The sequence below is a fragment of the Monodon monoceros genome, unplaced genomic scaffold, assembly GCF_005190385.1.
Source record: "Monodon monoceros isolate NGI ecotype Baffin Bay Population unplaced genomic scaffold, NGI_Narwhal_1 Super_Scaffold_15, whole genome shotgun sequence".
NCBI lineage: Eukaryota > Metazoa > Chordata > Mammalia > Artiodactyla > Monodontidae > Monodon > Monodon monoceros.
This window is the reverse complement of record NW_021703771.1, coordinates 67368209-67388197: the sequence shown is the minus strand read 5'-3', so window position 1 is coordinate 67388197 and position 19989 is coordinate 67368209. Positions and strand designations below refer to the sequence as shown.

Sequence of the window (19989 nt, the reverse complement as noted above, 5' to 3'; positions counted from 1 at the left end):
CACTGCTCAGGAGCATCTATAATAACTCACTGTAAAACAAATGCTAAATGTTCTTTCCACTTTTCATCTTTTTTTTTTTTCCATAAAAGTGAAAGTCCTCTATGGATTTCTTTCAGTTAGGGAAAACAGGTACTTTCATAAAAGCCAAGTGTGTACAGTGAGCTCTGGAAAATCGGGGGGTACCTGCAATTGCTTCCAGTCGTGCTCAGTGCCCCAGCCACAAGGCACATAAACGGACCTAATGGGTATGAGCGTCGGCCAGGCAAACCCACAAGGTGCTAGGGCAGTGAGGGTGCCCGGAGCTGAATAACTAAAGCACTAGATCACAGGGTTTAGAGTGGTTAGAGAAAAACAGGGGAGGGATACAGCATGAGCTATTTTTTGGCGGCGGGGATGAGTCACAGGTCTGGTAGGAGTGAACACGTTGAATGATGGGAGACTGTGATCCAAGAATGAGCTAGAGGTCAAGCTGTTTTCGATGACCAGGAGACCCAGGGATGGCCGTGGCAAGAAGATCCTGGGCGGTTATGATAAGAGTCAGGGGAGTTGAGGAGAAAAAAAGTACCGTGAGGAGGGAATTTCATGCACTGATGTGATTGTAAACATCTGGGACAAAGAAAAATTAAAAAAGAAATTGGAACCAAAATGCGCAGAAGCATAGGTTCTAAAAAAATATCAGAGATAATTTAGAAACCTATCAATTAAGTGTATCAATATAAAATATATGTTTATAAAACAGTGAATAGCAACTGAGTGCCTTGCAGCAATAGAAATACAAGCAATGGCATTTTTCCTTTCAGTTACATTAAAGTAATACATCTTCTTTTGACTTTGTCACATTTCTGTTCTCATAAACATACAAAGTGTGTGTTTAAAAGCTAATAAATAGTAAAAACCCATCAGTAGCCAAGGCTGTACACGGACAGAACAAAAGAAAATAATGAATATACCCCATAAAGGGGTAAAGGTAGTCTCATCACTTTTATTGTGGATAGGATAATGAAGGAAAATCCAAAATCTTCTGGAGTTCCAACAGGTATTAATAAAAATACACAGTTCTTCTTCTAAAAACAGTATTCATCTGGAAACTTCTCCCGACAGATTCTGATTCAATACCACCCATTAAGAAATCAAAATAAATTTAAAAGTATAAAATCAAGGAGAAACAGCCTAAGAGTTCTAAAAACTCAGAAAACAGAAAATGCATATTTTATGTTGCTTCATAAGGTACATTAACTTTGAAAGCTAGCAATAATTTCCTCACCAGAATAACAAATAACTGAAAATAATCTGTTGTTGGTTAGCAATCAGAAAGTATACTAAATTTTATATCAGGAAGCATACTAAAATTTATAGATGGCTGTCTTTTTTTATTTTTCAGGATCATTTTCTTTAAAAATAATTATTTATTTAGTTTTTAAACATCTTTATTGGAGTATAATTGCTTTACAATGGTGTGTTAGTTTCTGCTTTATAACAAAGTGAATCAGCTATACATATATATATCCCCAAATCTCCTCACTCCTGCGTCTCCCTCCCACCCTCCCTATCCCACCCCTCTAGGTGGTCACAAAGCACCGAGCTGATCTCCCTGTGCTATGTGGCTGCTTCCCAGTAGCTATCTATTTTACATTTGGTTTTGCTGCGTCCTTACATGGCAGAAGGGTCAAGAGACCTCTGTGGAGTCTCTTTTATAAGGGCACTAATCTCATTCACTAGGGCTCCATTATCATGACCTAATCACCCCAAAGATTCCACCTCTTAATACCATCACCTTGAGGGTTATGATTTCAACATATGAATTTCGGGGGAGGGAGACACAAAAATTTAGTCCATAGAAAACGTAAAGTTGTAGTATGCTCACACATTCTGAAGGAAAAAATATATATACGCTTCATTCTTAATATTACATGGATGTTCAACTTACAGTCAATAACTCTCTTGATCAGAATGCAGCAGCTGAAGGTTGATGTTTCAAACTGGTAAATGCTAGAGGAAATCACGTAGAAATATGGTGGGCAAATAACAGCTAATCTAGCCATCTTTTCTATTGTGACTGACATCAGATGCTAGAACTGAATTGAAAATCGTATCTACAGGTGTTCATCAAATTATGTCAAATTTATACATTGACCACGAGGAAGCTTATGTATAGTATATATAACATCTGCTTTGGCTATTTAAAAAAAAATCCATTACTGATTTTGAGCCCAGGACAGAATATACTTTTGTGACAACAAAATATTATGAATGAAATCTCCCCAAATGAAGAATCAGAAAAATCTTTCTTTTTAGTGGCCTTCTTTTCCTTTGTTATGCTGTGATTGTGCTAATCACACCAAGCAGTGCACTGAACAGGGTTTACAGGTAGGGACGAAGGCCTCTGCCCAAGACTCTTTATCTAGGTAGAAGCCTCAAATCCCAAACACTGGAGGAAGAAGGGATAAGCCACTTAGGTAACTGAGTCCAATGTTCATGAGCTACTGCAAACACATAACTGTTTTCCCCTTTATCTTAAGTGAAGGCTCCACAGTTTTGCAAAGCCTACCTTCCTCTGGGAGTATAGGAAGCGTAGTGCTTCAGTGCTGTGCTCTTCCATCCACAGTATATGCATCCATCATGATCAGGACCAGCTGCCTGTGCGCTTTTGGATTAGTGGTTGTTACCCAGGCGCAGAAGTGGATTTTACTCCACTTAACTCATAACTCAGGTATCGCTCTAGAGATGGACACATCTTGAGAGGGCAGCATATTATGAAAATTATTCCATACTTTTGAATTGCTTTGTCTTCAAAAACCTTTGATTTAAAGATATATGTGGCAGAGTTTATGACATGTTTGATATTTAAATGGAGCACATATGGGCAAAAATCTAAGTTGCTCTGGTAGCCAGAATGCTCCCAGACATGAGCTTAGAAATGTGTTACTAAGTGATGAAGAGAAAGTACTACGAAAATTCTTTCTTTGGAACACTCTCCCGAAGCTCCATATAGGGGTGGCATTGGCAATGTTTTTCTTTAGGTCTCTCAATTCCCTCTTTGTTGTAAAACTCTTAATAGGATATTATGATTTAGTTACTTATTACCACTACCAAATCATAAGGCAATAAATGATAGGTCTTGGGGTTACGCCACTAAATTAATTCCTTTGTTTAATTCATTTTTATTTTTTATGTTATTGTAGTAAGAACACTGAACATGAGATCTACCCTCTTACCAATTTTAAGTGTACCACACAGTATTATTAATTACCGGCACAATGTTGTAAAAAAGGTCTCTAGAATTCATTCACCTTCCGTAACTGAAACTTCGTACCCGTTGATTAGCAACTCCTCATTTCCCCCTCTGCCCACCGCCTAGCAGCCACCATTCTACTCTCTTCTATGAATCTGATGATTTTAGATGGCTTGTATACGTGGAATCATGCAGTATTTGTCCTTCTGTGACTGGCATATTTCACTTAGCATAATGTGTCAAGCTACTAAACTAAGGTCTTTAAATTGAATAAATATAGTCAACATGTGAAAAGGCTCTCTACAGATACATAATGACAAAAGCATGTTTACACAAACCATTTTCTGGAAGGTGTCTTTTATATAGAAAAATTGGCCCCTGTCTTAAGTCCAATCAACAGGTCTGTCTTACCTTAATGTTGAAAGCATATTGTAAATAATGTATACATCTATTTTAGTAATACTGTAATCTCTGTGGACCCAAATTCCTTTGGTGTTTTTCCAAATCACGTAGTAAATATAGAGATTGAGATGACTATTTCTATTTGAACACTATAATGAAACATTCTGCACAGGGCTGCAAGTAACCAGCTCCAGTGATGCCCAAATCATCTTTGTGCCTGAATCAATCTCTGATAGGAAAATACTTTAAATTTTTCATGTCATGAGGACAACATTTAGAAAAAACGTGTGTGTGTGTGTGTGTGTGTGTGTGTGTGTTTGGTAGTCACCACAATTGAACAGGTTGTAAAGGCTATAGATGAAATATACCCCAATCAAATTTTGCACCCAAAATCATGATATACTGCATTTTTCCAAAAGCGTGTTATAGTAATATAATGATCATCTATATGGTAGTCTACAACATGTAATGTGCTTTTATATAGTTGTTATGCAAGTTGGACTTTCCCCCGTTCCCACTGGATATCCCTTCTCAGTCTCTTTGCTAGTTCCTCCCAAACTTCTCAACCTCTAAACTCTGCATACCCCAGGGCTCAGATATTGCACTGCTTCTCTTTTCCAGCCACATTCACTACATTGGAGATCTGATCCAGTCTCCTGACTTTGAATACCATCTCTGTGATAAGGATTCCTATTCACATTTACATCTCTAGCCCAGACCTCCCCCTTGAAGTCCAACTATCTATTCAACATCCTCATTCGAATGTTTCAAATAGGCATCTCAAAGTTCACAGGTCCAACATCAAACTCCTTGTGTTCCCCCACAAATATGCTCCTCCCACAGTCATCCTCATCTCCACGGATGGCAACTTTGACTTCATAGTAACGCAGCCCCCAAGCTCTGCTCAAGCAATTCATTAGCAAATCCTGATGGCCCTAGTTTTAAAAATCATCTCCAGAGTCTGACACTTTGTACCACTTCTAGTGCTACCTCCACGGTCCGTGTCACCACCGACTCTCCCCTAGATTGTTGGAAAAGCTCCCATCTGACCACCTTGCTTTTCTGCCTTTCTCCACTCTATCCTCCACAGCAGCCAGAATGAGGCTGTGAAAAGTCAGATCATGTCACTCTGCTCAAAGTCCTTCAAAAGCTTCCTATCTCATGTGCAGTAAAAGCCAAAGTCCTCAATAGCAAGTTCCACAAGGCCCTTCCCTGTCTCCTGCCACTGGCCCCCTCCCTCACCCTGCTCCAGTCCCAGTGCTCTCCTCTTTGGAGCCTCTAAACTTGCTGTTTCCTTGAACTACTTACTCACTGTCTTCATTCAAACATTAGCTTGTAGTGAGGCCTTCCCTGTAACTCTCTGTAAGATGTCCACCCCTCCACCCCAGTGACACTGCCTAGCTCTCTTCTCTGCCTTTTCTTTTTCTTTACAAGAAACATTTTTTATATCCTCCCCTTTCTCTCCCTAGAATCTGATATCCTTGAAGGCTGGGATTTGTTGTATATGTTATCCCCTGAAGCTCAATAAATACTTGCCAAATGAATGAATGAATAATCCAATTTTAACTCTTTTTGTCTTCTTGCTTAGAATACGGTGGCCTGGCCTGCTCAAAATCATTCAACCAGTATGTTTTGCAGGCTGACTGTGAACCCAGGTCTTTTGATAGAAAGCTCATCCTCTTTCTACCTCTTTCTGCTTGCTAATTAACTTGTAATAACACATTCTTACCATCTCAGGGGGTGGGCCTGGTTTTCTGATTACTCGCTTTTAACCCCAAATATCTACCAGTGCATGTCTCAACAGAAGAACATAAAAAATGTTCACTCAGAGAAGATGGTAACCACTTCCTGTCTATATTGTGAGCCCATCAAGGACAAAGATTATATTCTATTCATTCTCAAATCACCAGTGCTTGGTTCAGTGCTTGGAACAAGGCTGGAGCTAAATGTATGCTCAATCAAGAAGGAGAACCATATTAAGCTAACCCTAACCAGGAACATCGAAAATGTTGACAGTACATCTGACAGGTGTCATGGCATTCTGCCCCTTGCTCATTCATGGGGCAGCCAGGACACCTGATGGGAACCCTGCTACTTTACGAATCTACAGTTGCAATAAATGAGGAAGGCCGAAGCCTGGCTCTTCAGCAAAAATTATATCCTTGGTCAATAACAGTGTGGTCAACCACAGGTGCTTACTTTGTGCCAAGACCTTTGCCTGGCGCTTAACAATCTTATTTGACCACCACAAGAGTCCTTTAAGATAGGTATTGTATCACCATTTTACAAACTATAACTATATAACTATGAGAGGTAGAGTGAATTCCTCAAGCTTGTGTACATTCTGCTATCAGTCAGTCTTGGAATTAGCCCTCTTGACTTCTACACAATGTTTTATGCCCTCACACAAAAGCTTCTTTTAAATATGAAAGATAATAGGCATTATATTTGCCTTGCCTCCCAAGGTATAAAAGAAAGCAAATATTCTGGTTCTGAAACTTACAGCTTTCTGTTACATTTCTCCACATTCTTTTACATTGACTTAATTCTTATTTCAACACTGTAATAGAAATGGGGAGTTCTAAACGAGTACAATCTTTCAGGGATGTAATTTGAACAGATGAATCAAAAGTCTTTAAAATATTTTTATAAATGCATCTTACTGGGTCACAAAAACTTACAGACAAGAATGTTTATTTCACTGGAGTTTATACTATTAACAATCTGGAAATTGTTAAACTGACCAAAATGACGTATTTAAAACTTGAAGGAATGGTGGGATGTTTATATATCCTTGAAACATTATGTCTTTGAACAATAGTTAACAACTTGTGAAAATACTCATATAATCAAGTGTGAAAAACAAGTAACAAAAAGTAACCACAGATGACTATAGTTAATGATATTGTATTGCTTATTTGAAAGTTGCTAAGAGAAGGATCTCAAAAGTTCTCATCACACACAAAGTAACCATAACCGCAACAGCAACGACTAGTATAACTGAATGCTGACTGTGTGCCAGGCACTGAGCTAAGCTCTCTACTAACCATCTCATTTAATCCTCACAATAGCTCCAGGAGCCAGGGACTCCAATAATCTCGATATTACAGATGAGGGAATACAGGCCCAGAAAGATATCCGATATAGAGCATGATCTCAAGTTTTTGTAAAACATACAAAGAAACAGAGACCTAAAAATACAGGTTTTAGTCAGGATACTTGAAGCAATCGATGGACATGATACTATAAGGGTATATAGTATGCCACGATGCTATGTTCTAGTGACGGACTACCAGTAAGCTGACATCCATTGAAAATCTTATCACAGTTTAACTGACCTTTTCAAGTGGAAAAATACACACTTACAAGCTGAACATTTTATTCAAATTATAACTCACTATGTCTAATCTTTAATAAAGATAGTGCTGGCCTCATATTTGCTTGTATTCTCTTTCTTTCCCTGCCATCACTTTCACCTTTGTGCATTTTCTTTCCCACATATTTTAAAGTGGAATCAGAGAAGTTTTTCCATTCATATTTCTGAGAACTTGTTGAAAACTTGTAATGAAAACAGCAAGCTAAAGCATAAACTAATTATGTCAAAGGTTCTCACAGTACTTCCCCTTAGGAATTACCTAGCATTGTTTGAAACTAGTTATACTGTTTTTCAGGAGAAAAAAACAAGCATTAAACTGACTATCCCTAGAAGAGTTTTGAAAACAGATATGTTTTGATAGCTCGGCTTGAAGGTGTACTTTCTATGAACTTTCCTGCTATTCAGGGCTATGAAGTAGATGAAACAATTACCTGTGTGTCTGGGTGAGTTGTTAGATTGGGATTTGGTTTGTATTCAGATCAAGTTAAGAAGATGTTTACAGTGCGTCTCTGTCCTAAGAGAACTCACAGAATCGACAAGTCGTTCCAGTACTTATTAGTGCGAGGGACACACCTACTGAATTAGCCTTGGGGAAAAAAAATCTTAAAAAGGCATTTTAAATTGTGGCTACCTGTATAGCCTGGGCTACTTTCTGGAAAGGAACAGTAGATTTGTTAATGTATGTGGATATACACAGGGCAGAATCTGGTTCTCCGACTTACCTCTTTCAAAGCTCAGACATTTATTTATGTGCTCACCATCCCAAACCACTATCATTTTCACACAAGCAGAAGACTAGCTCACATCTATGTTTTGTAAATGCTTTTACATCAACCTGGTATGCATTTTAATTTCAGTCCACCTAGTCTACTATTACTCATCCTTCAAGACCCGCTCCTCTCTCCTTGACAAAGCACAGCTGGAGAGATGACATACACCTTGGTGCTGAGATTTTATATTGTATATTGGTCTGTCCTTGAAGTTACGTCACTGTATTTAGGTGTTCATTTCTGTCTGGCTGCCCTAGAAGACCGAGCTTTTCCTGAAGAGGAGCATATGTCCTATTCATCTTTAGGTTCTTAGGTCCAGTTCACCTGCTTGAGTACTCAGCTGCTCTTAGCAAAGTTCTTTTTACACTCTGAACTTCAGTTTCCTCTTCTGTAAAATGGTCATAAGAATATAAAACACACAGATTTACTGTGAATATTTAATGAGATCTTGCACTTGGAAGCGCCTGCAACCTAGGCTCTCAATGACTGCTGACTTGAATTGCTGTAACACACATCAAAATAGTAAGTCAGAATGGAGCAAAATGCCTGGGACCTAGATCTTCACTACATGATTATCAGATGAATAAATATAGTAAACAGAAACCAAAGGGTGTAGACCAGCGGTTCTCTGAGTTACAAGAACTTCAAATATATGATGAAAGCTATGGCCTTTCTTCCCCTATGCACACATACTCAATTTTGTGTGGAATTTCAGGAACTCTCCAAACCTCCTGAAGTTCAGTCATGGTCCCTCCAGTATACAGGCATCAGAACAAGGCCCTACCACAGACAATCCTGTATACAGACTAGATTACCTCGGTCCAGATGAATTCAGCTTCCTTCTCTGACCGCTATAGTGTCAGTTCATCCTAAACTGCACAAGGCTCTGGCCACCCTCCAGGCCCAGTAGAACAACTATGGAATCACTCTCAACCATGAAGTGTCCTCTCCTTGGATATGGAGAGAGGGAAACCAAAATGTGAAGATCCTGCTTTGCTGGATTGTTTTCTGGGATTTAACATTATATCTGAAAAAAGAACTAGACTGAACATTTCAAGGCTTTAGGTTCTTCTCATTCATCGTAAAGGCAAACATTTACAAAGTCAGGGTGAACTTTTGTCTCAGGTAGGGTTGGGTTTTGGTCAGAGAGCTCCTGGGCACACAAAATAAGATGCTAATTCTCTCAAGTCTCCACTAAGCTTAATGCATGTATATCTCTCTAGTCAAAATAGAGTTTAATGCATATATCTCTCCATCCAAACCTCATAATGTTTATTTACATGTTCTGGTATCAACTGTAAATATTTTAACTCCTATACAGTTCTCTGCCTCTGGAGATCTGAGGGACAATCTCAGGAGAGCAACTGGTAACACCGACTACAGTGTTATAGGGTTGCCAGGAATTTTCCTGGAGATGATCTTTACTCAGCGGATTATTTCCCCACACATTATTTCTCTAGAGATCCCTTGCGTACACTTTAATAGAACTCTCTTAGACCTGGAATCAGGTGCCGCTTCTTCCCTGTTTTAAAAACACCTGTAACACGGTACTCATCAAATCACACAGTAATTACCTGTTGATGTTTCCGTTTCACCTTCTATATTGTGAGAGCCCATGAGCAAAGATGATGTCTTATTCATCTTTGCATCCCCAGGGCCTAACACAGCGCCTATTTATAAAAGCAACTGTGGAGGGAGAACACAAACATGAAAGGCATGTTTCTTGCCTTCAAGAAGTTCAGAGTGGGGGGGATCAAAACAGATAAACACAATGCAATATAACATTGGAGTCGAGACTGGTGGGGAAGGATGAGATGAAGTCTCACTAGAGTGTCCCATCTGCGTTGAGTTCTGGAGAATGAGTAGGAGGCCAGAAGGAGGGTGACGGATGAGGAGAGGGCTGTGCCTGTTCTGGGCAGAAGCAGCAGCATTTCTGAAGGGCGAGCAGAGTGACGGAAGGGACCACGAGCGGTTCTGGAGAACTAACATCAAGAGAGGAGACAAGAGAAGCAGAGAGGGGCTCCAGTAGGACCAGGTTTAGAAATCCATGCTGAGGAGTTCAGCCTTTACGTCAAAGGAGAAGTAGAAGCCCTGTACGGTTTTAAACAGGGGAGCAGCACATTTCGGAGAGCTCACCCTGAGAGCAGATAACAGCTTGGAGTGTGAGAATACTGAAGGCAGAGGAGCCAATCAGGGGCTGTTTAGGAAGGCTAGGTGTGAGGGGATGTGGGAACAGGAAAATAGTAGTGGATATGGAGAAGAAAACCGAGACTGCAGAATGTTGAGGATATTAAGGAGGAAGACTAGCCAGGATGATGCCGCTGGACATGGGAGGAGAAAGGAGAAAGAGTCATCAATAACCACCTCCCAGTTTCAGGCCCACTGTAAAGGGTGCCACTCACCAAAATGCAGAGCATGTTACAAAGCATCCATTTTTGACATTAATTTTAAGGTGTCATTGGGGCACTAAATGGAGAAATCCAACGAGCAGCAGCTGGACAGAGGTATTTGTGGCATAGGCTATTTCAAGACAGCCTTTGAAAATATCAGAATGCTGATTGATCGATGAAACCACAGAGATGAATGAGTTCCACTAGAATGGGAGTTCACAATGAGAAAACTGAGTCTGAAGCTGGCCGTGTGTAATCCCAACATTTGCAGGACAAAGAAAGCCTGGAAGATGGCCTGATGAAGAGTGTCAGAGAGGGAAGAGAAAGACCAGGAGAGGATGGTGAACGTCAAGGAAGCCATGACAGAAGAGTTCCATGGAGCAGGAGTATTTCAATAACCTCAAATACTGAAAAGAAGCTGAAGAAGTACAAATGTTTCCACTGAACCTGACAATGAGGAGGCTTTGTGTCTTGATGAGAAGAGCAACTTCAGCAGACGTCAGGAGCCAGTGTGAGAAGTCATTTGGAGCTGAGACACTGAAGTCAGTGAATAAGAAATATTCTTTCCCAAAGCATGTCTGGGGAAGGGAAGAAAAACAGAAGAGTAATTAGAGGGAATTCCAAGAGACTTCTGAAACTCTGAAGCAGTATGCTCTCACTGACTCATGCAAGATTTATTAAATTTTGAAGATTTTTTTTATTTAATGGGAAATCCACTTGATGGTAAATCCAACAAGTTTATCACTTAGTCACCTGGATAATATTTTGATCATTAATTATAAAATTTTTAATCTCTGGCGATTGGTGAAGTAAGTCAAAGATGTAGAAAGGTAGGTCCGGGATATAATTTATTTGTTTAGAATGGGTCTTTGCTTCAAGTCAATGAATTTGGTTCAGATACTTAAAATACACATTGGTTTCTTCATTCAACTATGCAATTACCCAAGACAGTAAGTCAGTCTGCTTCTCAATATTCTCTGTCATTCTTCCCACACCCATCTGTTGCTTTTAAGATTTCCAGAGATTCCATCTGGACAAGACATACTGCATCTCACCTACCTTAAACCACCAACCAAAAAATCCCCCACCTCCTCCTCGAGGCACAAGGGCACTTCCTCTCTTCAGCTTCAAAATAGTTTCTCCATAATATTTTGCTTAAGTTTGTGAGTCTAAAGGAAGATTTTGCTTCTATACAAAGTAGAAGCAGCTCTCTAGCCAAAAGGAGGGCACATAACTAGGAATAAAGCTAATAAAAGGTGTGTGAGACCACCACATAGAAAACCACAAAACTTTACTAAGATAAGGTTAAAGGAGCCCTAAAGAAATGGAGGAATATACTATGTTCCTGGAAGGTACAACAATGCAAAATGTGAATTCTCCCTAAATGGATAACATTCAATGTTATTTCAAATAACCTAATTTTTGTGTGTAAAAAATGGCAAGCTGGGCTTCCCTTGTGGCGCAGTGGTTGTGAGTCCGCCTGCCGATGCAGGGGACACGGGTTCGTGCCCCGGTCCGGGAAGATCCCACATGCCGCGGAGCGGCTGGGCCTGTAAGCCATGGCCGCTGAGCCTGCACGTCGGAGCCTGTGCTCCGCAACGGGAGAGGCCACAACAGTGAGAGGCCCGTGTACCACACACACACACAAAAAAATGGCAAGCTGATTCTAAAATTAAATGGAAATGCAAAAGGTCAAGAGGAATAAAAACAACCTTGAAGAGTAAAGTTGGAAAACTTCCACTACCAGCTATCAAGATTTAATTTATAGTTACTGTAATTATAAGTGTGGGGCATTGGTGCAAGAATAGATAGACCAATGGAACAGACGAGAATCCAGACACAGACAGACACATGAACAGTCACCTGATCTATAACAAAGCTGCCACTGCCATTCTTTGGGCAAAAGAACAGATATTCATATGAGAGAAAATGATCTTTGACTCCTACTTCCCACCAGACACAAAAATCACTACCAGATGGGTGATAAATGTGAAAGGTGAAATGACAAAACTTCTGGAAATATAGCACAGGGGAATATCTTCATGATCTTGGGTTATATAACCATTTCTTAAAAGGGCAAAAGAAAGCGTGTACAGTAATGGAACAGATTAATAAATTGAGCTTCATTGAAAGTAAGAACTTCAATTGATCTAAAGGCACCATGAAGAGTGAAGACAAGATATCTTAAAAGAAAATATATTTGTAATATATATATATATACTTCTCAAATAGGACTACTATATATATGTATATATTAATATACATACATATACATATATACATCTATCCATATATTAATATATATGTATATATATTAATATATGTATTTTAAAAGCCTCCTACAAATCAGAAAAGAAAGACTATCTAAATTCTTTTAAATGGCAAAGGACTTTAACAGGCACTGCATAAAAGAGGCTATTCAAATGGCCAATAAGCAAATAAAAATTTTTAACATTGTTAGTGATTAGAGAAATATAAATTAAAACACAATGAAGTATTAATGTATAACCCTCAGATAGCTAAATTAAAATAATAAAATAAAATAAATTTTTAAAAATTGGCACCATAAATTGTTGGTGAAGATATACAATAACTGGAACTTTTAAACATTGCTGGCAGGAATGTAAAATTTTAAAGCCACTCTGGAAAACCATTTGACAGTATCTACTAAACTAAACATAGGTGTAGTCTATATTAACCTAGCAATTCTACTCCTAGGCAGACATACACGTGCAACAAACACGTACACCAGCATGTTCATAGATGCATTACTCTTAATAGCTTAAAACTGAAACTAACCCAAAAGTGCATCAGCAATAGAAAGGAAAGTAAATTTTAAAATACACAAAGTAGAATCCTACACGGCAATGAAAAAGGAGAAATCACTGCTACATGCAAACACATGGATGAACCACACAGACACAATACTGAGCAAAAGAAGCTGGACCAAAAAACCCGGCACAAATGCATGATTCCATTTTTATAGAAACCAAGAACAGGCAGCACTAGTCTATAGTGATAGAGGCCATAAGAGTGGTTACCTTTGAGGGGGTGATGACAGGGAGGGGCCAAGGGTGGCTTCCGGGGTGCTGGTGTTTGATATCTTGATCTGGGTGGTGGTTACACAGATATGTTCCCTTTGTAAACATTTTTTTGAGCTACTCATGTAAGATCTGCGCACTTCTCAGTATATCTGTTGTGCTTAGAAAATAAATAAATAAATAAACAAAATAAAATAAACGAGTGAGTGAGTGAATAAATTTATAAATAAATGGGATACAGTAAGGAGGTATGGTCAAGTGTATGGAATCATGGCATTCCACACTAATACACCTAATAGTCCAGGGGTTTAAAAGGCATTTCTAACAGTAAATATCTCAGAAAGTTAAATACCTGCGTGTATACCACATGTATGTGTCTGTTTGAAACTGGCAAAGGCAAGTGTTAATATCCTCACGTACAGTTAAAAGTGTAATTTTATACACCAGAGCCAGGTTCTGGGTCCCATCCAGCTGAAGTTAAGTAAGAATTCCCTGAGCTGCAAACTGCCCTTTTGTTTTGTATTCCTAGAAATAGAGGTTAGATCAGGGAAAAGGAAAAGCAAGGAGTTCTATTTCGCTTGTTGCGCTATCATGTAGACACCACGAATGACCATCAGGGTCAGAAGATGTCTTCCCTTTCAAGCCTTTTCACTTGGTTTTAGGTTTCTCGAGATATTGTCTTAAATTGAGTAAATTTTTCTTAAATGTTATGTAGCAGGTAGGAAATCTCACAGAAAACTCTTACCTTCCATTTTCAGTAGAGTAAATCTGGAAGGTTCCTAAACTAGGTTCGACTCTCGAGCCTACAGCTCATTTTACAATAATCTCACACAGTAAACACAGTAGGAGAAAGCTGCCATGGAGTCACCTCTGACCACATAGGATATGATCTTCCCTGTACTCTGAAAATAATTTCTACTTAACTGTCAATTGAGAGATGTAATTCAGCATGAAAGCTTTTGTGCAGCCATTCTGACAAGTCGAAACATTTATGCAAAACATGTAACTCCAGTTAAAACAACAATAATTCAAGCACATAAATTTTCCGAGGGAAGTTTTCTGTAAAACCATGCTGTCCATCATCTGTTTAACCAGACCATGAATTTAATGAAAGTGTTTGTTCTTCGTTTCCCTCTTTTAGAAGAAACAGAACCAACCAAACACAAAGAACCACAGGAACCAAAACACATGAAAGATGTTGTTAGAAGTGTTTCCAAGTTATCACGGTGTAAGGATACTTTAGTGATTTCCAAGTTTTGAGAAAAGACTTGTAACTCAGGGGTTCCGGGAACGAGTACTACAGAAGATATCCCTTCCACCTCTGATTCAGAATTCTTCTCCCCTTCCTTGTGTCCTTCTGAATCGTCTTGTCCCCTTCAGAGTCTTCACTAAGGCTCTTTCCCCTCTGCTTTTCAGCCACTTGGAACAAAGGCTAAATGGTAAGTAAACAAATGATGGGGTTTCCACATACAGCCAATTGGCATGTTTTCGTTGCTTGCACTTGGAGGGGAGGAAGTTTTCCAGTTTACATTTAAGGCCCCACATTTTCACTTCTAGTTTGAAAATATCTCAGTTCACTCACAGTATCACTAGAATTTTGTATAGTTCGTTCCCACAATCTAGATGATAGATATTTGCGTCGATGGCAATGTTATAGGTAAGTTATCACTTTGCTCCATTTAAATAAATTGTCCACGTAGGTTATTTACTCATGACACATCTCTACAATGTGTACGCATCTTTATATTGAAATGAATCTTTTAAAAATTTTTATTTATTTATTTTTGGCTGTGTTGGGTCTTTGTTGCTGCGTGCAGGCTTTATCTAGTTGCGGAGAGCAGGGGCTACTTTTCGTGGTGGTGCACAGGCTTCTCATTGCTGTGGCTTCTCTTGTTGCGGAGCACGGGCTCTAGGCGCGCAGGCTCAGTAGTTGTGGTGCACGGGCTTAGTTGCTCCGTGGCATGTGGGATCTTCCCAGACCAGGGCGTAAACCCGTGTCCCCTGCATTGGCAGGTGGAGTCTTAATAACTGCGCCACCAGGGAAGCCCCTGAAATGAATCTTTGACTTTATTTGTTCATCAATAAAAAATTGCTTTTTTCCCCCCCTCAAGAAAAAAGCTTAACTGAATGTACAAATTTTATTGTAAAGGAAGGCACTCCTAGAAGTGATATAAAGTTTTCACTTGCCTGTAGATACTATGAAAATTGTTATGTTTGATACAACCTATACAAATTTTATTGTAAATGAAGGCTTTCCTAGAACAGTGGTATAAAACTTTCACTTCTCTGTAGATACTATGAAAATTGTTATATTTAACTTTTTAAATACAGAAATGCCTGAATGAAGGGCAGTGGTAGGATCTGGGGAGAAGAAGCAGCAATCAAAGGAAGCCACCCTGAACCTAAGCCAGGGTCAAAAATCACTAAACTGGAAGAAGTTTGAGAATTGGGAGGACAGAATAAATGCTTTCCTAATTGAGAGATATCCAAGTGTCTACTGGTAGAAAACAGCATATTTACTTATTTATTCAATAAATATTTTCAGCCCCCCTAATTGTGCTGCTAGACACCATTTTATGGGATGAGGTTTTGGAGATGATCAGGACATAGTCCTTGACCTCACTGAATGCAGGGTGAATTGGAAGAGACAGACAAGAAACAATAATACATATATTCACTTTCTAGTACCCAAAACTGAACGGCTTAAACAGCAAAAATATATTGTCTCACAGTCCTGAAGGCTAGAAGTCTGAGGTCAAGGTGTCAGCAGATTGGTTCCTTCTTAGGGCTGTGAGATGAAAACTGTACCATGCGTCTCCCCAGCTTATGGTGGTTTCCTGGTAATCTTTGGCGTTCCTTGGTTGTAGAAGCATCATCCCAATCTCTGCCTTCCTCTTCACATGGCGCTCTCCCTGTGTGTGTCTGTGCCAAACTTTCCCTTTTTATAAGGATGCCAGCCGTGTTGGATTAGCGGCCCACCCTATGCCATTATGATCTCATCTTAACTAATTACATCTGCCATGACCCTATTTCTAAATAAGGTTTCATTCTCAGGTACTGGAGGTTAGGATTTCAACAAGAATTTTGGGGGAACATAATTCAATCCATCACAGTACAGAAAGAAAGGCATTCAACTTCACTGTACTCGTTCACCAGACTTTGGGAATCCTTGTAGAAAAGCTACTGTTTCCTTAATGGCCTCCTTTCCTGCCACCTGTTTCCAGAAGCCAGTCCCCTGTTCCTACCATCTGCCCCATTTGGAGGCTGGCTGCCCGCAGAACTAAAATCTCAGGAGTGGCAGCTACTGCGACGGAGCGTGCCCCAGAGCTGGAAAGCTGTGTGAAGGTCCTTGTGTTCTACTTTACTTCCAAAGCAAAGCCCTATGTCTGAACCCAGGCTACTGAAGTTTCAAAAAACAAATCAGAAAACTCAGGGACATGTTACCCTACAGAAAATGATCCATTTCACTTGTGTTGCCAATTCAGGGATAGAATTGTGCCTGGGGACACAGTTTTTTTTCTGGAGCTGTGGAAAGAATAATGACATTGTTCCACACTCTTTTCTCGGTAAAACTTACACTTCATAGTGTTTATAGTCAACCTGAGGAATCATTCCAGCTATCAACTCCTAGGCAAATAATTTAGACTTAAGGATGTGATATTAAAACTACAATACGCAACAGATCTCTGTGCTTCCTGATTGTTTTTCCTCTGAAGTTCTGTGCTCTATTCACTCACCCCTCTTTGCTTCATCAGCAACCTCACCTTGAAGATGACTCACACCCCGTTCCCCTTCTGAACGCCACACAGGGCTCTGCCTTTTCCCCTCAAATGATGCTCAGTACCTCCCACTCTTCGTGTTGCCTTGAGTTCTTTCTTCAATTGGTCACATTCCTTTAGTTTATCTGGCTTTCTTAGCTTGGGATGCTTCATTAACCACTTACGTTACCCTAGCTTGACCACACCATCAGTATTCTGCTATGGTCTGTGCCATGGGCTCTTATTTTAAACAAAATTTTGTAAAAATATAGAAACACGGCCATGAGTTGAGAGGCGCAGTGAGAATCCTATCTTAGTTGAGCTAAACTGCTAATATACCATTTTCTGCCCAGGATAAACATCCCCAGTTCTGGAGTTTATTCCAGGCCTACTAGCTAGAACTGTGGGACACACTCAGGATCTTCTATGGCTTCTCTGGTTTTCCTCTCTGATGCAGCACAGAAAAACAAAAACAGAAGAGCTCATACCTGGTACAGGCTAAGAGGTCTTTGGTGAACCAAATGTCACACACTCCAAGGTCTTTAGAACTACAGAGTGCCCATTTGAGACAAAGGACCACTATCCTTCTGCACAGATGGCATTTTCAGGATGGAAACAGAGACCTTCATGGAGAAAAGAATCTCTCACTAAAATGAGGTCAGAGGGAAGCTCCACCCACAGTATTAAGAGAGGCCAGAGTCCTTCACTTATTACTGTGAAGGAATCAGAGGAATATAAGGCAAAAGCCTTTATATGGCAGGGCTATAAGCACTGTAACTTTTCGATGTTTGTATTTTTATTTTGGAATCTTGTCTGTTTCCATGGAATGATCAGTTGAAAAACTCTTAAATTAAAAAAAAAAGTCCTAAGGAGGCACTAGAAAGGCAAAAAAATGGATTCTCAGAAACCACCATAGACCAACCCACACCTCCACATTTGCTTATCTTATGGCTTCTCAGGAATACCTCTGGGGTTGATGAAAATAAAAACAGAAATATCTTTCCATCTTCCCCACCACTGTCATCACCACCAGCAGGAGCAACAACAATCAGAAACACTGTCAATTCCTTCCACATAGGGCAGAAAAGGAGGGCAAAATATTTTGATGGGGCAAGTAATTTTCACTCAGTTATTCATAAGAATCCTGGCTAGTGACCAAACCCCTTCCAAGGCCATAGTAATTCTCCTTTAGTGATAATTTTGGGTTAGAACTTATCAGAAAAAAGGACATTCCGTAGCTCATTTTTGAAAACTTCTGTATTTATCATATCTCCCCTATCAGTGCTATAAATGAGGGCTCAATGTGCTAAAACAGTGTACTTCTAAATACAGCCACAGACTTCACCAGGCAAAGGGAGAATGAGTATATACATTCTACCAAGCAGTGTGGTTCCTGACGTGGGTGGACTTAATTTAGCTAATCAGGGTCACCTTAGAATCCAAACATGACTGTTAGGAATAGAGCTCTCAATCATTCATAAGATGCTGTATATCTCTCTCTTTCACGATATTTCCACATTGTTTTATAAGTGTTTGGGTCTGACACTCCCATCTGACACTCCCATTAGACTGCAATATTTTTGAAGGCAGGGGCTGGGTATTACTTACCATTGTATTACTATAACCTAGCAGAGCAACACATAGTGTGTGTTCAGGAAGTGTTTGCGGGGTAAGTCAGTCAACTAATAAAAATGGCCATGTTCATTGCCTCTGTGTTGACTTTTTTAAATAAATTTATTTTATTCATTTATTTTTGGCTGCGTTGGGTCTTCGTTGCTGCGCACGGGCTTTCTCTAGTTGCAGTGAGCAGGGGCTATTCTGCGTTGTGGTGCACGGACTTCTCATTGTGGTGGCTTCCCTTGTTGCTGAGCACGAGCTCTAGGCATGCGGGCTTCAGTAGTTGCAGCACACAGGCCCAGTAGTTGTGGCGCATGGGCTTAGTTGCTCCGCAGCATGTGGGATCTTCCCAGACCAGGGCTTGAACCCATGTCCCTTGCGTTGGCAGGCCGATTCTTAACCACTACACCACGAGGGAAGCCCCCCTCTGTGTTGATTTTAAATGTACACTCCAGCAACACTCTCCAAAAGTGCAGATTCACTGGTAACGGCCTAAGTCACATTTGAATGCTAGACTTGTGCCTAAAGTGTACACAAATCTTCAGGACTCTGGGATATTATAAAAAAATAAAGTGGCGACAAACCTCTTAGAAAGCCTCATCCACCAGAGGGCAGAAAGCAGGAGCAAGAAGAAGTACAATCCTGTAGCCTGTGGAACAAAAACCACATTCACAGAAAGACAGACAAGATGAAAAGGCAGAGGGCTATGTACCAGATGAAGGAACAACATAAAACCCCAGAAAAACAACTAAATGAAGCGGAGATAGGCAGCCTTCCAGAAAAAGAATTCAGAATAATGATAGTGAAGATGATCCAGGACCTCAGAAAAAAAATGAAGGCAAAGATCGAGAAGATGCAATAAATGTTTAACAAAAACCTAGAAGAATTAAAGAACAAAAAACCAGAAATGAACAATACAATAATTGAAATGAAAACTACACTAGAAGAAGTCAATAGCAGAATAACTGAGGCAGAACAGATAAGTGACCTGGAAGACAGAATGGTGGAATTCACTGCTGTGGAACAGAATAAAGAAAAAAGAATGAAAAGAAATGAAGACAGTCTAAGAGAGCCCTGGGACAACATTAAATGCAACAACATTTGCATTATAGGGGTGCCAGAAGGAGAAAAGAGAGAGAAAGGACCCGAGAAAATATGTGAAGAGATTATAGTCGAAAACTTCCCTAACATGGGAAAGGAAATAGCCATCCAAGTCCAGGAAGTGCAGAGAGTCCCATACAGGATAAACCCAAGGAGAAACACGCCAAGACACATAGTAATCAAATTGGCAAAGATTAAAGACAAAGAAAAATTATTGAAAGCAGCAAGGGAAAAATGACAAATAACATACAAGGGAACTCCCATAAGGTTAACAGCTGATTTCTCAGCAGAAACTCTACAAG

At 39.8% G+C, this 19989-nt stretch overlaps 1 protein-coding gene across 1 annotated transcript in view; it reads right to left on the bottom strand.

The window, feature by feature from the left end:
* The window catches only part of AIG1 (androgen induced 1), a 232656-nt gene that overhangs the window by 179010 nt on the left and 33657 nt on the right, over nt 1–19989 (bottom strand). Inside the window, 2 exon segments of the mRNA XM_029223657.1 lie at nt 10618–10638; nt 10641–10748. Coding sequence (XP_029079490.1) covers nt 10618–10638; nt 10641–10748 — 129 coding nt within the window.